We start from the raw sequence: 17,301 nt of genomic DNA, 5'->3' as shown, positions 1-17,301 counted from the left end.
GTCTTGGATGCTCATTTCTTAGTAGTTCATCTACTTCTCATCTCGCACAGTAAGGCTGATGATCGCTATGAAAATATTACAAGAATTCTCGTATATAAAATGAATGCATAAATATACCAAATAAGATCAATTGCCTGCAGCGACTCTCCTGCCATTAATTAGTTGGTTTAAAAAGTCCGTCGAGTTGTTCGAAGCACCATTGTCTGCCTTTGATTGCTGCTGCTGGCGCTGCTGATGTTGTTGCTGCTGCTGCTGCTGCTGCTGCATGGCGATGTGTTGCGCTGTGAACATTCCTGGTGGAGGAGGTGTGCTGACATTCAACGGATGTTGTTGCTGTGCGGTGGCCTGTGGTACTGGTTGAGGAAGGATATGTTGTGGCAGGGGATTGCGAATAGTAAGATCATTGTTGGCGCTAGCGCTAGCGTTTTGCAAAAATGAAATGACAGAAGCTGAGTAATCCACTGGGTTTGTCGCCAGTATATCCACCAGTTTTTTGGTCAATTCCCCGCTGCTGTCTTCAGAAGTTTCAATATTGCTCCACGAAAACAGAGAAGGATAACGCTTGTAGGTTTCATCGTCCACTAAGTCCGATTTCAGATGGATATCCTGCGATTTGTAGTTAGAAAGTGAGGAAATTCTAGAATCCAAAAATCTCACAGCGCTGTCCAGAGCATCATAAGGATCGACAAATTCCTTGCCGTTTGCATTATGCTGCTTTTTCTTGTGCGCACTGACGCTACTTTGCTCGCCATGTTGATGATTATTGTGGTGGCCCAAAGTACTGCTTAGCGAAGGTAGGTTGTGGGAGCTATTGTTTTTCGACAGGTTGAGAGACGTGATTGGCGTAGCGGATTGAGTAACACCCCAGGGGTTTGAGCCGGCTGGCACGGGCGCCGGAATTAACACTGGAGTAGAAGAACCTGTTCCATTTTGATGGTTATCGTGATGCAGCTGAAGTTTAACGGGTGCGGGCGACGGAGTGCCGGAGCCATGTCCAGAACCGCTGACCGTGGTTGAAGTTACGGTGCTCTTGAAAATAGCATTACTGACATGTGGGCGTGTCTGCTGAGGTAGCGACTGATGCATTTGAGGGGGCTGTTGTTTGTTGCTTAGTTCTCTTCTGTTAAAGGAATCAGCCTCTTCACCAGGCTCATGTAAAAACATGCAATTAGGGTTCGGACAAGGAAGCCCTCTCAGATAGGATGAGCAATATTTAGTAGTACCGTACGCTGCCTTGACCAGTCTGCCATCCATGTAAGTGCCATCGACCTGGGCGATACATTTGGCAGCGTCTTCCTTCTTTGAAAAAGTGATGTAAACACCGTAGCCCGGTACGATATTGTTGATGTTATTAGAATGGTAGTGATCGTTCGCATTTGAATGTGGAGCTTTCCTGTTCACCACTATCTTGTTTATCTTGCCGTATTGTCCGAAGTACTTATCAGACTTCAGCAATGAGGCAACTTCCTCGTAAGGCACAGGTGGGTTAATGCCGACAACATAAACAAGGTTCTTCTGGATTACTCTCATGCCGGCCAGATGCTTCCTGTTGGCATACTCATTCTCCTTTCTCTCCTTATCCCTCTGTTTCCTCTCCCATTCCTTCCTAGCCTGCTTTTCTCTCTCCATTTTCAGCTCTTCAGGTGTAAGAGTCACATATTCCACACTTTCGTCGTCGTATTTACGGCGACAGGCCGGACAACGTCCGTTAAGTTCTTCATTCTGCCTTATGTTGTTATAGCAGAACTGACATATTTGATAACCGCAGGGACATGGTTTGAAGTTTTTATCCGTTATATCCATTGGCTCTAGACATAGAGGGCAAAAATCCTCTTCATCATCGGACAGAAACGACATATCGTAGTTACTCAAGGCCTGTTGAATGGCTTTCAAGTTCTCATGAACATGTGGATTCAAAGTCATAATTTATGGTGCTTGATTTAAAGGCCGGAACGTTCGTATAATCAGGATGGCAAGCTTGGGACGATTGGTGGCTCTTATCCCAGTAACCGACTGCCGGCGATCCTTCAAAGTGGTTTCGAAGCCATTTGGCCAAACTGAAGCGAAAAGTCGACTGCAAGACCTGTGGTTACCCGGACTGCTCGCACTGCGCGAAGACCTTATATCGTACGAGTAATCTCACTCAATGCTTGCTCTTCCGCTCAGTTTCGCAACATCTGCGGTCGTCTGTTAGACTCAGCATGCTGCTGGGCCTGTCTGTTCTTTCTTCTGTTTAGTTGATTGCGTCGCCTGAAAGCGCCTTCGGAACAACTAAACGTTAACCGTCGCAAGCTCGCTAGCGTAAAAATCATTACTTCGTAAACACATTATCTGGCCAAATAAAACTATCTAAGAGGGACGGTCTTGTAGTCGACGTCCACCATCGCGTTATCGTGATTGCAGGTGACTCCAACTTCGATGTGGAACTTCTTCTCATGATACTCGGTGTCCTCCCCGTAGTGCCACACGATGCGCTCGAAACTCTCGTCCTTGGACTTGTTACGGAACTTCAAGTCCCGCAAGTTGACAGCTGCCTTGATGTCCTTCAACAAGTGCTTTTCGACGTGCTGGTGCAGATGACGCACAAACTTCTTCGAGTGGCAGTTCGCAGTGTTCGCGATCTTCTCCGGATCGTTGTGTGCCTCCTGCAGCACGAATGGCGGATAGTACCTCAGCTGGCAATGCAGGTTGTCAAAGCTGTCATCCTCAGTCTCCTGTTTGATGAAAGTCTCGAAGTCGTTCAAGTCCTCGAACACCTTCAAAGTCTCACCTTCCTTCGTCGTAACAGTGGAGACCTTTGGGCCCTTGTCCTTCTTTGCCATGCTGTATAGTATACTTAGTATGTGTAGGTTATATTCTGTGATGCAGAAACTACCTTGTCTAACCGAGAATGAAATAGTTCGAGAGACTAAGGAATGGAATCAAAGGGGAAACCCTCCTTATATACCAACAGAACCCCAACTATACGAAACCCCCTTCGAGTTCCAGCTTCCCCTTACAAGATACTTCACCCCACATTGCTCGTCCGCATCGTTCACGGTACTTTACCCCGACCCCTTGTTGAAACGAATGAAAGTAGTTTAATCATTTCATGTCTTACGACGTCATTGAATGTCCAGCCAAAATTATCGGGTCGAGCCCAACTCCGGTGATAGTCTGCATTATCATACTGAAGTATGTTGTATCTAGAATTGATACGCTACAGTTGGGTTAACGACGCTCGAACCCGAACGAGGCTATCGAACGACTAAGCTATCCTGGTAATACGGTCCTGTATAATCGGCTCGGCTGATATGGCATTCATTTTTGACCACTGTTATCACAGGGCCATGAAAGCCGTATCTGTTACATCATCGCACCAGCACCTATCGCCATCTGGCTGCACTTACGGTTACTAGCTGCCTCTGTGTGAAAATAAAAATCGTATCGATATGAGCTCTAACGTCGAAGGATGGCAAAAATCAATCACTGCAAGGGAGTTTAGACCCAAGGTCGAGCAGCACCCATCTTTCTACAAGGAACCCGACATCGGTAGGATATTAAACAACATCATCCCGTTATCTCAAGCAAAACTGGGTATCGAACAATTTAACGAGCAGTTCTTTTTAATCTGTGTGTTGGGTTCCTTGTAGAAGTGTTTTGGAAAGGCTTCCGTGAAGTCATTGAATGAGACATCCTGATAGTGCTGCTCGCTTATGTAATTTCGAGCCCATTCTGCGGCTGACCGCTAATCTGTCTCGTGAAATAAACAACACGGGCGGCTTCATTATGCCTATCAAATGTTCCCATATAAAATTCCATGTTGGATATGAATCCTTTCAATTTATCGACGTCCTTTTCAGTATCTTCGACCTTGGGTCTAAATTCCTCGGCGAGTTATTGAGTTCCTTTCTCTTTCGACATTAGAGCGCATGATGGCAGGATGCAATGTTCAGGTAGAGGCAGCTAGTAACCGTAAACGCTACCAGATGTTCAGAACGTAATGCGAGGTCTAGCCGGCATGGAAATCGGGACGGACCCCAAGAAAGCACCTATTGACAAATATCTGGAGCCTATACAAGGTCCGAATGACTGGGTTCAGAGACTACGTGAAATTGAAGGCCTCCCAAATTAAGGATCGAATTCTCGAGTTGCTGGAGGGCGAAGTAAACGAATACTTCGAGGTTGTGAAGTTCCAAATAACTTCTGCCAAGAAGTCCAGCATGAAAAGCGTCTTTGAGAGGTGCGATGAGGACTGGGAGGGTCCGAAAACCGTTAAAGAGGTGCGAGAGGCGACTACCATCGATGAGTCATTCAAGAACATTTTGGATAATGTGACTCTCTGCGGGAAGACATCCTCAAGCCTGTCATGGACAAAATACCCGCCTACACCAGGACACCTGCCACGAGGGCGGAATTCCCTCTGTTTCTTGGGACTGTGTTCAATTGCTGCCGTCAAAGCGATTTGACGAGGCCTGATCCATCTACACTCACGGTGGTAGATCATGAGCACCTGGGCCGGTTTGTTCCAAGGCTTGGTGACTGAGAGAAAGACTCGAACAGCTCGATTCATCGATTTCTATCCAATAGCTGGAGACTACGATCCCATTATGGCCTTGGACTGCCTGTTGAAAACGACTGAACCACAAAAGAAGGCCGTCATAACAAGCTTCACTGCCACGCAAGAGTATCTGGTGCTTCGCAAGGTTGGAATGCATCGGAGGAGAAGAATACCCAGTTATCTGAACGCTTTTCTCTCTGGTTATTATGAGCTTGTGAAAGTAGAAAACACCAGCAACAAGGTGAACTACACTTGCAAGCTCATCAACCCCACTTGTAGGCCTCCAGCAGTAAAAAAAAGGTCTAAAGCGGGCGAGGTTCTGGAAAGTGTGTATCACGGCTGGAAAGCGATCGTGAAGCCCGAGGTTCTAAGCTTCATCCTGCGGTATAGTGAGGCCATGAGACAGCTTGGACCCCTGGAAGCAGAAATGCTATCAAAATCGACTGTTGATGGACCCTCTCCGCCTCTACACCGTTGCAAGGGCGACCATGACTCGAGCGACCCTAATGAATAGCGGGTAGGGGATCTACAGGCGGGATTTGCGTTAGGATCTACGGGATGCTGTATCTAGATCTGATACAAGCATCAGCTGAGCCGATGTAGCTCAAGCCTAGCAAAGGATAAGAGGTCAGGAACATGACGATATCAAAGTGATTCGAACCATAGAATGACGCCTGATGATGATACAATCCATTAACGAAGAATCAAGCTCCAATAACATTGGTTCGATAAGTGAACTGACATCAGACTGGTCAGTGGTGATCTAACAACAGTGTAGTGTAGCTGTGATAGGCATAAGTGTTTGGGAGTAAGGCTGTTGACTAAACGATTACATACACAATAATCCAATATTGAATTGAAACGCGCAAATTGGAGACCAGCTAGGTTAGATTCAAGTGGGAATTCATCTGTACTTAGTCTAAGAGTTGATAGATGTGTACCTGATCTGCTGGCAATACCATCTTGGGTGCAACAATACGAAAAATCTGCGGCACTATGGCCGAGTGGTTAAGGCGACAGACTTGAAATCTGTTGGGCTCTGCCCGCGCTGGTTCAAATCCTGCTGGTGTCGGATTTTAATTTTTTTTTTCCATTTGGTCCGAGGAGTATCAACCCATTGGTCCGAAACGCCCTCTACATTCGACCGGAGTTTCCTGGGTTGAAAAAGTAGACTTACTCCACCGGAAAGCTTACAAGGTTGACTAACTCATCGCATCATGAATGACTCTGCAAGGAACTCTGAGCCAACTAGCCCGAGGCTAGGGCTGTAGTGGGACTCGATAGCATATAGAATTAGGCTACTAGATGGGCCTACGGTGATAGCATCATAGGAATTGCTTTCCGCCGAGGATATCATGTAATCTGTATTCGTATATAAAGTACCGGGGTAACCAGTACGATTTCCAACTTGAGGGCTAGAGCACGAAGATCGTATCATTGAAACAATCAGGAATTGATCTTTCACTGAAATGACTTTTGAGACTGAACAAAACACTCAGGACTATCAAGCGCTGAAGAAGGAGCTAAGTGCTTCTGCAAGCGAGATCAAGAAATGGTGGTCCGAACCGCGTTGGAAAAATACCAAGAGGATCTATACTGCTGAGGATATTGCCGCAAGAAGAGGTACTTTCCCTCCTGTGGAGTATCCGTCGTCTGTGATGGCTAAGAAGTTATACAAGGTGCTGTTGCAGCACAGCAGGGAGGGGACCGTGGCCAAGACGTTTGGTGCGTTGGATCCCGTTCATATCACGCAGATGGCAAAGTATCTGGACACGATTTATGTTTCTGGATGGCAGTGTTCTTCTACGGCCTCGACGTCCAATGAACCAGGTCCCGATTTGGCAGACTATCCAATGGACACGGTGCCTAACAAGGTAGAGCATCTGTTCAAGGCACAGTTGTTCCACGACAGGAAACAGCTGGAGGCGAGAGCGAACGCTGCGTCGCAGCAGGAACTGGACGCTATGGGGCCACCAGTCGACTATCTGACGCCAATTATCGCGGACGGAGACGCCGGACACGGTGGGTTGACCGCGGTGTTCAAGCTGACCAAGATGTTCATTGAGCGTGGTGCCGCCGGCATCCACATGGAGGACCAGACCTCGACCAACAAGAAGTGCGGCCACATGGCGGGCCGCTGCGTGATCCCGGTACAGGAGCACGTCAACAGGCTGACTACCGTGAGGATGTGCGCCGACATCATGCACTCGGACCTGATCGTTGTGGCCAGAACGGACTCCGAAGCGGCGACACTGATCAGCTCTACCATCGACGTCAGAGACCACTACTTTATCGTAGGTGCCACGAACCCAGAGGTCGAGGCGCAACCGTTTGCTGAAGTCATGGACAAGGCCATTCTCGCAGGCGCATCCGGCCCGGAGCTGGCTCAGATCGAAGCCCAATGGTGCAAGAAGGCCGGTCTCAAACTGTTCCATGAAGCGTTCGCAGACGAAGTAGCCAGGTCCAACCTATCGAACAAGAAACAGATCGTCGCCGAGTTCAGATCCAAAGTCGGACCCTACACCGCGACCCCACACAGAGAAGCACAGAAGCTTGCCAAACAGCTGCTTGGACACGAAGTCTACTTCAACTGGGACGTCCCCCGCGTCAGAGAGGGTCTATACCGCTACCAGGGCGGCACCGAGTGTGCCATCATGAGAGCCCGCGCCTTCGCACCCTACGCGGACCTCGTCTGGATGGAGAGCAACTATCCAGACTACCCACAGGCCAAGCAGTTCGCCGAAGGCGTCCGCTCCGAGTACCCACACCAGATGCTCGCCTACAACCTCTCGCCCTCGTTCAACTGGACCAAGGCCATGTCCGTAGACGAGCAAGCCACCTTCATCGAGAGACTCGGCCAGCTCGGCTACAACTGGCAGTTCATCACCCTGGCAGGGCTGCACACAACAGCACTCGCAGTGAACAACTTCGCACGTGAATTCTCCAAACACGGCATGAAGGCATACGCCCAAAACGTGCAAAAGAGGGAGATGGACGAGGGCGTCGATGTGCTAAAGCACCAGAAATGGTCCGGAGCCGAGTACATCGACAGTCTACTGAAACTAGCCCAAGGTGGCGTAAGCGCCACCGCGGCAATGGGCGTCGGTGTCACGGAAGATCAGTTCAAAGATCAGCAGAACAGCAAGCTCTAGTCCCGATATATAATATTCCAAAATAGCTTATGTAAGCGGTCGGATTAACTCTATTATTCCGCAAATGTGTCAAAATTCACTTTATTTTTCCGAAGCGTGCCGCCTCCACGGCTGCCCCACCACGGCCGCCCCTCCCACGTCGCCCGCCAAGCTTGCCGTTTTTGTCCTTCTTGCCGTGCGAAAACTGCAGTGGCCGTTGCGCGCGGAAGTTGAAAAGCGATGTCTCTGCGGCCGCTCTGTGTCGGAAAAGCAACCCAAGGAGAGTCATAAGGACTTAGTCATTTTGGGCTCCATAGGATATTGGATCTTTAGTAACCAAAAGTCATCAAAAATGGTTGCGCAGACGGATGCCGTATGATCACTTTTTTCTTATGGCTATTCTTCCCTTGATTGGATCGAACACAGCCCGATTGACACATTCATCCCGTACATATATATATATTGTACAGCATACAGCTGATCGAGAAGAAAAGTTGGCAGATCGCGAGTCAGGCATCGAAGAATAAACACGGTTTTCGTTTTCGAGTCAAGATGCTTGGCGGTGGCGGTTGCACTGGGGGCACTACACATAAGATAAGAGAGCAGTTAAATTTTTCAGACGAGAAGAAGTGGAAACAGTTCTCCGGGAGAAGACTGGAGTTGATTGATAAATTTGGACTCAGTGAGCGGAAGGCAAGTGAGCAGGATGATAATATCAAACAGATTGCTACGATTCTGAGGACCGAGTTTGGGTATCCGATAGATACAGCCGGGGAGTTTGAGAAACTTGTGACTGCAGCGGTTCAGTCCGTGAGGAGGAACCGGAAGAGATCCAAGAGGAGGCTTCCTGGCAGGTCTCCGTCGCCGTCGAGTCTGCCCTCTCCGGTGTCCTGCTCGTCGAACCAAGCGGCGGTCTCGGCGTCGGAGGAGGACCTTGGCGTGTGCGGCACCAACTCGCCTCCAAGCTTGGCGAAGTTGGTGCCCAACGGGCACGTGACCATGAGCAATCTAGCGACCATTCAGCCCAAGGCGTTGCCGGCGCCGACTATGGGGCCCAGGCTGCCCAGTTGCGTGCCCGTGGTTCAATCGCAGCAGCGGTACAACGATATTGTCAAGGGCATTATATCGGATCTGGTCAGCAACGCTGTTCCGCTGGCTGAGCAATGTCAGCGGGACCCATCCAACGGTCCGAACCTGACGGACTTTGCGCTGTCTTCGAACGACCAGACGCTGCTGTCGCTCGGACTGCATTCTGATAAGCCGGCAGGTGGGAGTAAGGCCTCGTCAGACACCACTATTCCGTTTTTCTTAAGAGAGAAGCTTCTTTTGCAGATCCAGAGGTCTGGGACGTGTTCCAAGATCGCCCAGGGATCCATCGACATGTACTCGAATCTGGAAATCTTGGGCGAAATGTCCATCAAGTCGTCCGTGGCGTTTGTAATCGAGCGTTTTTTCTCGAACCTAATGCCTTCGTCAATGGAGTATATCACTTCCAAGACGTACTCGGAGGATTCGCTGGCGCTGCTGTCGACAAAGCTTTTCGATGCTGCTACTAGAAGGAAGCTTTCGCAGCTGCCGGCGAGGGAAGTGCAGTTGAAACTGCTGCTTTTGGTGATGGGAGGTATCGTGAAAGATTTCGGGTTCGATCCCTGTCTGTATGCGTTAAGCGAGGTGATTCATCATCTCGTGATGAACCAATATCCATTGCTGTACAATTCTGAAAACATATCATCCGTGCCAACAAATGAGAGAACTGCAGTACTGTCGTCGCTTTCGATGAAACCACAAGTTGCTAACCAGGACGTCAACAAACAAGTTATCTTGAAATTCAAGGATCGAGAACAGCTCTTCACTTTCCACGTATTAAGCAATGGACCTCCAACGGTGAATGAAATCTTGGAAAACTCACAGTCTTTGTTCCGCATTGCATCGAGAACTCAGATGCTGGGTCTTTTCCACAATGGCGCTCTGTTGAGCGATGATTTCCAATTAGCGAAGCTGTTCATCAGTTTGTCCCATGACTGCATCGTGTTGGAAGTGAGAGTTTTGGATGATCAGAACTCGTCGCCATTGGATGGACTGAACATTCTGAGCACTGCATCTTTGCAGGTCAAGAAAGAAAGTCCCACTCCGCCCCCTACTACGAAGTCGTCTAGTGTGAACTTGCTGGATAAAATCATCAACAAGATCAATAAAAACCCGAATGGTGAAGCGATTGACGTTCCATCAGTGGTTGGTACCGGTAGCAAGAAATTTTTTCAGGACGGTAATCTGCCACAGCCGGTGTTCCAGCCATTATTATAAAGGTCTCAAGACAGGTCTTGAGATCGTTGCATTTGTTATTTTTTCTGTCACTTTTTTCCCCCAGCATTTTTGGCCTTTCAGCATTTTAAATCATTAATTAGAATCTATTTATCTATTTGTAACTACGTTTGGCCTTTTCCTGCCAATTTGCTGTTCCCAATTCCTTTTACGCCGTACCGGTACCACCATCTTGATGTTCATCGTATGGTGGTAAATATTTCACCCTTAGTTTGAAACCAAGCGAATATTCTTGACCTTGCAAGTTCGCCAGGCACATGTCGCACAATTCTTTATCATTAAACCCAACGATTGCCTTATATACAGTTGATTTGACAACATTCAGTTTATCGTCTGCTTTATCTTGACCTGGCACTTTCAATCGCACCTGCTCTTCACTATCCTCGTAAACCCCAACGTAAAACTCCCTTGTATTATCACCGTTGCTCTCGCCGCCCTGGGCGGACGAAGGGTCATTCAAATTAAGCAATCTCGGACACTTTAATTTTATGAAATCCTTCAGCACTGTCCATCTTAGCCTCCCAAACTTATCTGGTTGATCAGTCTCGATCAGCCGCAGCCCCTTCTCTTTCAAGACTTTGTCGTCATCTTCCGTTAGCGGTTCTATGGTATCCAGCTTCAGAAAAGGCGGGAAGTTGTCCAGCTGCAGCTGCCACATTCCACGTCCAGTCATTTGCTTCCTGAAGCTCTTCTCATTAAAGATCTGCCTCAACCTCCTCGAACTTGTCGCGCCATTACCACCGACACCACCATTACTTACCAAGATATCGTTGCTCGAACGTGGATGCGAGTCGGAGTTCAGCGTCAGACCCATCATGGCCTTGGTCGCCTCCCTCTCTTGCAACTGCTGAAGGAACATGTTCATTGGAGGCTGTAGATACTTGCGTCTGTGCGGCGGCAACCCCATCAGGGGGCCAGGCATCTGCGGAATCCCGCCCATCATCGGTCCGCTTGGCTGTCGTGGAGGTGCCATCATATTCACGGGCGGATACATAAACCCAGGACTATTACTTTGGCTATTTTCGCCATTAGAAGCGTTGTCTTCACGAGAGCTCATCGGAGGAGAGGTCGGCATCTCAAAAGGCTGCGGTAACGTGTACGCATACAGGTTATAGTAGTCCCACTGGAAAGTATTAAGGCTCAGCAGCAGCTCGTTCAAAGAGTTGGGATCCAAATTAGACCTCAGCGACACCACACAGCTTTGAAAAGGCACAAAAGGTGGCACAATCGACGACATCAAGGGCAGCATCTTAACCTTAAGCACACTGGAATGGTGAATAATGCCACCGATGAGATATTTGACTTGCTTCCACGACTTGCCCGGGGGCAAATTGTCGATTCTCAACAGAACCGCGCTCCTATTCTCGTTGCTAACCATCATTACCAGGCCCCAATCTTGTCTTATCTCTGCAGGATCAATTGCCTCGTAACAACAGACACTACAACAGACCAATACAACGGATATACAGGTACCACCATCTATAAATACTGATCCACACAAGTCCGTCTATAGGAATAGGCTGGAGTTGCTCTCAGGGTTACTGTGTACCGGGTAACAGAACTTTCGAACAGACCCAGACACCAGATCCCGGCGTCAGCGTCACAAATGTCTGTCGCTGCATGTAGCAAACACGGGCCCGGAAAAATTATAAGCGAAGCGGAAAAACAGCAGAAAAACCGGGTAGCGATCCGGGCTTCCTGTTTTTTTCCGAAGTCCCAAAACAAGAAACGACAAAAGGACAGAGAGCCAACTCGAGACGTTGGCAGCCGAGTCTGACGACGGTAAATGTAAATGGCCTGGCTGGTGCGACCAGGTCAGAAGGCCAAGAAGTAAAAGAAGTGGGTATGTACCAAGACGTCATGCGACAGGAAAAAGAACAGGCCTGGACATCAAACCATGGCCCTCAGCGATAATTAATTTTGGCGTGAAGGGCCAGGTGGTGGGTGATGTTGTATGGTCAAGGCAGCACAACTGACAACTGGTTAATCACTTTACTCAGAAATCTGGTATGACGATTACTTTGATGCTTGTTGCGTTTCTTGTTTGATTACTGTTGATATTTTTTCTTTTGTCGCATGATTATGGTACTCGACTATGCCACTTTAAGACTTGATAGCTAAGTTACATATATATATATGGTGAGAGGGTCCAGTGATCCAGGGAAATGAAGTGATAGGTGTTATTTATCGGTTAGAGATCTGTACAACACAAACACTCTACCACGAGCACAGAATATTAACATGCCTTTGACTACTAAGCCGGTTTCTTTGAAAGTCAACGCTGCCCTGTTCGACGTCGACGGTACCATCATTATCTCTCAGCCGGCCATTGCTGCTTTCTGGAGAGACTTCGGTAAGGACAAGCCATACTTCGATGCTGAACATGTTATCAACATTTCTCACGGATGGAGGACTTACGATGCCATCGCCAAGTTTGCTCCAGACTACGCCGACGAGGAATACGTGACCAAGTTGGAGGGCGAGATCCCAGAGAAGTACGGCCAGCACTCGATCGAAGTGCCAGGTGCCGTTAAGCTGTGCACCGCTTTGAACGCTTTGCCAAAGGAGAAGTGGGCTGTCGCTACTTCTGGTACCCGTGACATGGCCAGGAAGTGGTTCGACATCTTGCACATCAAGAGACCAGAGTACTTTATCACAGCCAATGACGTTAAGCAAGGAAAGCCACACCCAGAGCCATATCTGAAGGGCAGAGAAGGTCTGGGTTTCCCTATCAACAAGCAAGACCCATCCAAGTCCAAGGTTGTTGTCTTCGAGGACGCTCCAGCTGGTATCGCTGCCGGTAAGGCTGCTGGCTGTAAGATCATCGGTATTGCCACCACTTTTGATCAGGATTTCTTAATCGAGAAGGGTTGCGACATCATTGTGAAGAACCACGAGTCGATTGAAGTTGGTGGTTACGATCCAGAGACCGACGAGGTCGAGTTCATCTTCAAGGACTACCTATATGCTAAGGATGATCTATTGCAATGGTGATCATCCGCGGCGTATCAGACTCTAGCACCATCAGCCATTATTTCATATAGAAAACACATTTCGATGTAATTGTATATTATAAACCAACATTAAGAGCACACCAATTTTCCTCCTTTGAAGAGCTGCCATTTTTTACACGGCCAAATCAGAGGAATATGGCTACCAGAGTGGTGGTCACCGGACTGGGCTGTAGGACACCTCTTGGTGCCAGTTTAGCTGAATCATGGCAAAACCTTTTGAAGGGTAGATCAGGGATAGTTGCACTCGCTTCCCTGCCGAACTACAGCTCGGATTTCGAACCAGTATCGCATAGTATACCGGCATCAGTCACCGTGGGGAAATGCCAAGACGGATTGGAGCAGTCGGGCGGTTTGATTACAGATCAGGACCAGCGTAGGTGTGCTCAGTTCACCAAATTGGCGCTGCTGAGCACCGAGGAAGCTCTGAAGGACGCTGGATTGCTGAACGAGGACAATTCCACTCTGGATACGTCTAAAGCTGACCCGGAGAGGTTTGGCTGCGTCATTGGATCAGGCATAGGCTCGATTGAGGATATATGTTCGGCCACCTTGGCGCTTCACAACGATCGCAAGAAGGTCTCGCCGTTGTTTATACCGAGAATACTGTCGAATATGGCGGCTGGTAATGTGTCGATAAAGTTTGGGCTCAAGGGAATTTCGCATTGTGTGTCTACTGCGTGTGCCACAGGTAATAACGCTATTGGCGATGCTTACAATTTCATTCGTCTTGGTATGCAAGATATTTGCGTTGCTGGGGCTAGTGAGTCCTGTATAAATCCATTATCGCTCGCTGGATTCATCAGGGCGAAGAGTATCAATACAGATGACGGGGTTTCGAGACCCTTTGATCGTCGCAGATCTGGCTTTGTGCTTGGTGAAGGCGCCGGTAGCCTGGTGGTAGAATCCCTCGAGAGTGCCCTCAGACGTAAGGCGACGATATACGCTGAAATCAAAGGTTACGGGTTAAGCAGTGACGCCTTTCACATCACGTCACCCTCTCTCGATGGCGAAGGGGCAAGACGTGCCATGAAGATGGCGATTGAAATGGGTAAAATCGATGCAAGCGACGTGGGTTATGTGAACGCCCATGCTACCTCAACTGTGCTCGGCGACAGGGCGGAATCGCACGCTATAAAGGCGACCTTACTACCAGGGAGACGTGAAGAACTGTTTGTTTCCAGTAATAAAGGCGCTATCGGTCACCTCTTGGGTGCTGCAGGCGCCGTCGAGAGCATATTCACGATAATGGCCCTGAAGGACAGAATAATCCCTCACACTTTAAATCTGACCGATGTCGGCGGCGCTAAAGGTGACGATTATGAAGCCTTATTCAGCGGTATCAATTTCTTACAGAAGCAGCCAAGGAAGCATGAGGGGCTACGCTACGCTTTATGCAACAGTTTTGGATTTGGTGGAGTAAATACTTGTTTGCTCTTTGAAAGATGGCAGCATGATATGTAGATCTACTTAAGTCTTTGGCTCAGTGTTTGGGTTGTCAATCATGTTCGAATTGTGCCAAAATTTGCATAGAAGATTTGCGTATCTCTGCAACTCGCTAACTGATATCAGCAGTTCGAAATCGCAAAGTACAAGGAACTGCAGTTCCAAATGATTGAGCTCTTGCAAAGATATACCTCCGACCCTTGCGTAACGTGAATTGCTGTAAAAAAAATCGCTGAAAAACTTGGTACTCACCGTAACTCCTGCGATTAATAACCTATGAATATTATGCGAATCCATGACAAATGCCTGTTGGTGCTGCAGCCGCTGTTCATCCTGTTGCTGCGGTTGTTTGTTCTTTTCCTGTATGTCATATTGAAGTTCATTATCGTTGTTGATCTCATTATTATTACTATTACATCTCTTCGATATTCTATCGAAATACACCAGTAGAGATAAAAAAACATCGTTAGTAGTGGGGCAGTATTTCTGGATTCTTTGGAAATAGTGATCGAGACTGATCTGTGGAATGTGCTTCCCTCGAAAGCTCAAGACTGAATTTAAATAAATGTTATTAGAACCCATCAGCTCTCTCTCTTGGCTTAATGCTGGGTTTGTTTCAGCCAATTTATCGTTGGATTTGACGATCTTCTCCAGTAATGCAGTTAACATGTCTAATAGCTTTGCTGTTGGGAATTTGGCAATGTTCAGCAGCTCTTCATCGGGCGGTTCGACCTTCTCCTTCTGCTCTGGTGCACAATCTTTGCTTCTTTCCCAGATTGGAACTATCGGTTCTGATCTCGTTCTACTGTGATCATAGGATCGTACCCGCGACTGATCATCAGAGTCTATCAGATGCTCGTTGTATACCTCGTCCACATATTCTCGCTCACGGCGCATCGTCGATAACATGCTGGACGCTTGTGGAACTGGATAATTATTAACACTTCGCCGTGGCGAGCTGGACGACTGTGAACTGCAAACGTCTTCCTCCGTCGTGATCACCCTATTACTACCGGTCTGTGACCCGTTCATTAGCATTCTGCTGCTTTGAGGCGTGAAACTCGTGCGAGTACTCGGTGTGCTCTCGTCACCACTGTCTCCGCTGCCAACCCCATTATGACCAGTCTTTGACGCGGGTATATTTATGGCACCACATGAGGCAGCTCCGCCTATCGACGAAGATGACCCACTATACATCTAATGTAAAATGTGATGCAAGCAGTTGATTACACACAACCTTCAGTCTAACTGTTCTATCGGAGAAGGTGTTTCCGTAGTCTTGACACTCAAAACAGAAACCAAACTAGCTAGATCTTGCTGGTTTCAGAATGCCCAACTCTGCTACGGCACCAACGGCTCCAGATCTTCGCAAGATGCTCCAACTCCAAGAACTTCTACTGGTAGATACCGAACCCTTCCAGATTGATCCTTGACGGAGCCCCGTTTAGGCTGCCAGGAGACACATCACCATGAACGAAACCAAACTTCACCTTTAAAGAATCTCAAGTTCCACCTATATCTACAAGCTATATGATCATCGCAGGACATCAATGAGACCTATTCTCTACCACTTCTCCATCCTTGGTAACGACCTGCCCCGATAGGGGTTGAATTGCTTCGTATTTCTTGCGCAATTCCTGTTGCAATTCGTGCTCGCTCAGATTGGCGAGCTTTTGACGTTCTTTGTCAGGATCTACCGCGGCAGACTCGTCCTCCTGCTGCTGCAGTTTTTGTTGCTTCCTGGCAGCGGTCCTGCGCGCGTCCTTGATAGGACCCTGGTGTAATGTTTCCCTCTCGAGTCCCTGCACGAAATGGACCCCAACAACGGTCGCTGCAGTGAACAGACAGGAAAGAGAGAAGGTGATCTTGCTGGCTCTACTCATTGCAGACTGTCACAGGCGTAGGAGACAGCTTCTCGGCTGGTATCCAGTTATCTGAACTGCTTAAAGCGCGAGTTTATACCGTATCACGTGTATGCTCGATCCTGAGTAGTGATAAGAGTTCGTTGATATAAAGGGCCGAGGCATGGCTCGAGAGTGTCAAGTTGTAAGACTATACAGCGAAGACAGTTATGTTTCTGAGAAACAGCTTGTTGAGATCGCCAATCGCTAGAACAATGACCACGCTGACTCCCGTCGCTACCAAAAACGCTCCTCCAGCGGCTGCAGCCTACTCTCAGGCCATGAAGGCCAACAACTTGGTGTTTGTCTCCGGGCAGGTCCCATACACGCCAGAGAACAAGCCTGTCGAGGGCTCGATCACTGACAAGGCCGAACAGGTGTTCAAGAACGTCAAAAGCATCTTGGACGCAAGCAACTCGTCCCTCGAGAGAGTGATCAAGGTCAACGTCTTTTTGGCCGACATGAAGTACTTTGCCGAGTTCAACAAGGTTTACGCCAAGCACTTCAACGAGCACAAGCCAGCTAGGTCTTGTGTGGCTGTTGCAGCACTTCCATTGAATTCTGATCTGGAGATGGAGGTGATTGCAACCGAGAACGAGTAGTCAATCCCCTGATCGATATAATCTACCTGATTGATATAATTTGATATATAGACGAAAACAGTAATGCGACTGTTGCACGTTTTCAGACCGCGGTGTGTGGATGCAGGAGAGAGGTAACATGTCTGGGTTCTTGTTTTTTTTTAATTCATGCGTCTCGAGAAGTTTGCGTGCCTCGCGGAGCGCGCGTCGCGTGCCGCCTAGGCTGGCCTCCAGCCTGAGGACCCTCTCTAGCAGAGTAGTCCACTCTGCCCAGCCAGTGGGACTCGCTCTCACACCAGGAAGAGCAACGTAGCACTAGCCAGCAAGCCCCTCCGCCCAGCGGGCCCGGGTACGCTGGCGTTCAGGCTC

The 17,301-nt window shown here is 48.4% G+C and overlaps 11 protein-coding genes and 1 non-coding gene across 12 annotated transcripts; 7 read left to right on the top strand and 5 right to left on the bottom strand.

Annotated features, from left to right (window-relative positions):
* Positions 1-126: 126 nt before the first annotated feature.
* MOT2 (CCR4-NOT core ubiquitin-protein ligase subunit MOT2) lies at positions 127-1,923 on the bottom strand (the record flags this gene model as incomplete). Its single annotated transcript, XM_037283108.1, has 1 exon — positions 127-1,923. One exon carries the CDS (start codon positions 1,921-1,923, stop codon positions 127-129), a length of 1,797 nt encoding a protein of 598 aa, XP_037139004.1.
* A 422-nt stretch (positions 1,924-2,345) lies between these two features.
* On the bottom strand, positions 2,346-2,822 carry HG536_0C04970 (uncharacterized protein; the record flags this gene model as incomplete). Its single annotated transcript, XM_037283107.1, has 1 exon — positions 2,346-2,822. The coding sequence occupies one exon, from the start codon at positions 2,820-2,822 to the stop codon at positions 2,346-2,348; it is 477 nt and encodes a 158-aa protein (XP_037139003.1).
* A 1,662-nt stretch (positions 2,823-4,484) lies between these two features.
* Positions 4,485-5,054, top strand: HG536_0C04960 (uncharacterized protein; the record flags this gene model as incomplete). Its single annotated transcript, XM_037283106.1, has 1 exon — positions 4,485-5,054. The coding sequence occupies one exon, from the start codon at positions 4,485-4,487 to the stop codon at positions 5,052-5,054; it is 570 nt and encodes a 189-aa protein (XP_037139002.1).
* A 476-nt stretch (positions 5,055-5,530) lies between these two features.
* HG536_0Ctrna7S lies at positions 5,531-5,612 on the top strand. Its single transcript has one exon. It is a non-coding gene; the product is annotated as a tRNA-Ser (tRNA).
* A 397-nt stretch (positions 5,613-6,009) lies between these two features.
* Positions 6,010-7,692, top strand: ICL1 (isocitrate lyase 1; the record flags this gene model as incomplete). Its single annotated transcript, XM_037283105.1, has 1 exon — positions 6,010-7,692. The coding sequence occupies one exon, from the start codon at positions 6,010-6,012 to the stop codon at positions 7,690-7,692; it is 1,683 nt and encodes a 560-aa protein (XP_037139001.1).
* Positions 7,693-8,223: 531 nt separating this feature from the next.
* On the top strand, positions 8,224-9,975 carry HG536_0C04940 (uncharacterized protein; the record flags this gene model as incomplete). Its single annotated transcript, XM_037283104.1, has 1 exon — positions 8,224-9,975. One exon carries the CDS (start codon positions 8,224-8,226, stop codon positions 9,973-9,975), a length of 1,752 nt encoding a protein of 583 aa, XP_037139000.1.
* A 166-nt stretch (positions 9,976-10,141) lies between these two features.
* On the bottom strand, positions 10,142-11,374 carry HG536_0C04930 (uncharacterized protein; the record flags this gene model as incomplete). The annotated part of the gene is made up of 1 exon (XM_037283103.1): positions 10,142-11,374. The coding sequence occupies one exon, from the start codon at positions 11,372-11,374 to the stop codon at positions 10,142-10,144; it is 1,233 nt and encodes a 410-aa protein (XP_037138999.1).
* An 860-nt stretch (positions 11,375-12,234) lies between these two features.
* On the top strand, positions 12,235-12,987 carry HG536_0C04920 (HAD family hydrolase; the record flags this gene model as incomplete). The annotated part of the gene is made up of 1 exon (XM_037283102.1): positions 12,235-12,987. The coding sequence occupies one exon, from the start codon at positions 12,235-12,237 to the stop codon at positions 12,985-12,987; it is 753 nt and encodes a 250-aa protein (XP_037138998.1).
* Positions 12,988-13,142: 155 nt separating this feature from the next.
* CEM1 (fatty acid synthase CEM1) lies at positions 13,143-14,468 on the top strand (the record flags this gene model as incomplete). Its single annotated transcript, XM_037283101.1, has 1 exon — positions 13,143-14,468. One exon carries the CDS (start codon positions 13,143-13,145, stop codon positions 14,466-14,468), a length of 1,326 nt encoding a protein of 441 aa, XP_037138997.1.
* Positions 14,469-14,474: 6 nt separating this feature from the next.
* HG536_0C04900 (PHO85 cyclin family protein) lies at positions 14,475-15,647 on the bottom strand (the record flags this gene model as incomplete). Its single annotated transcript, XM_037283100.1, has 1 exon — positions 14,475-15,647. The coding sequence occupies one exon, from the start codon at positions 15,645-15,647 to the stop codon at positions 14,475-14,477; it is 1,173 nt and encodes a 390-aa protein (XP_037138996.1).
* A 350-nt stretch (positions 15,648-15,997) lies between these two features.
* PET117 (Pet117p) lies at positions 15,998-16,333 on the bottom strand (the record flags this gene model as incomplete). Its single annotated transcript, XM_037283099.1, has 1 exon — positions 15,998-16,333. One exon carries the CDS (start codon positions 16,331-16,333, stop codon positions 15,998-16,000), a length of 336 nt encoding a protein of 111 aa, XP_037138995.1.
* Positions 16,334-16,521: 188 nt separating this feature from the next.
* On the top strand, positions 16,522-16,953 carry HG536_0C04880 (RidA family protein; the record flags this gene model as incomplete). The annotated part of the gene is made up of 1 exon (XM_037283098.1): positions 16,522-16,953. The coding sequence occupies one exon, from the start codon at positions 16,522-16,524 to the stop codon at positions 16,951-16,953; it is 432 nt and encodes a 143-aa protein (XP_037138994.1).
* Positions 16,954-17,301: the final 348 nt, after the last annotated feature.

Source organism: Torulaspora globosa, chromosome 3 (genome assembly GCF_014133895.1).
Source record: "Torulaspora globosa chromosome 3, complete sequence".
Classification (NCBI taxonomy): Eukaryota; Fungi; Ascomycota; class Saccharomycetes; order Saccharomycetales; family Saccharomycetaceae; genus Torulaspora; species Torulaspora globosa.
Note: the sequence above shows the minus strand (reverse complement) of the source record. Positions and strands in the feature narration are given on the sequence as shown.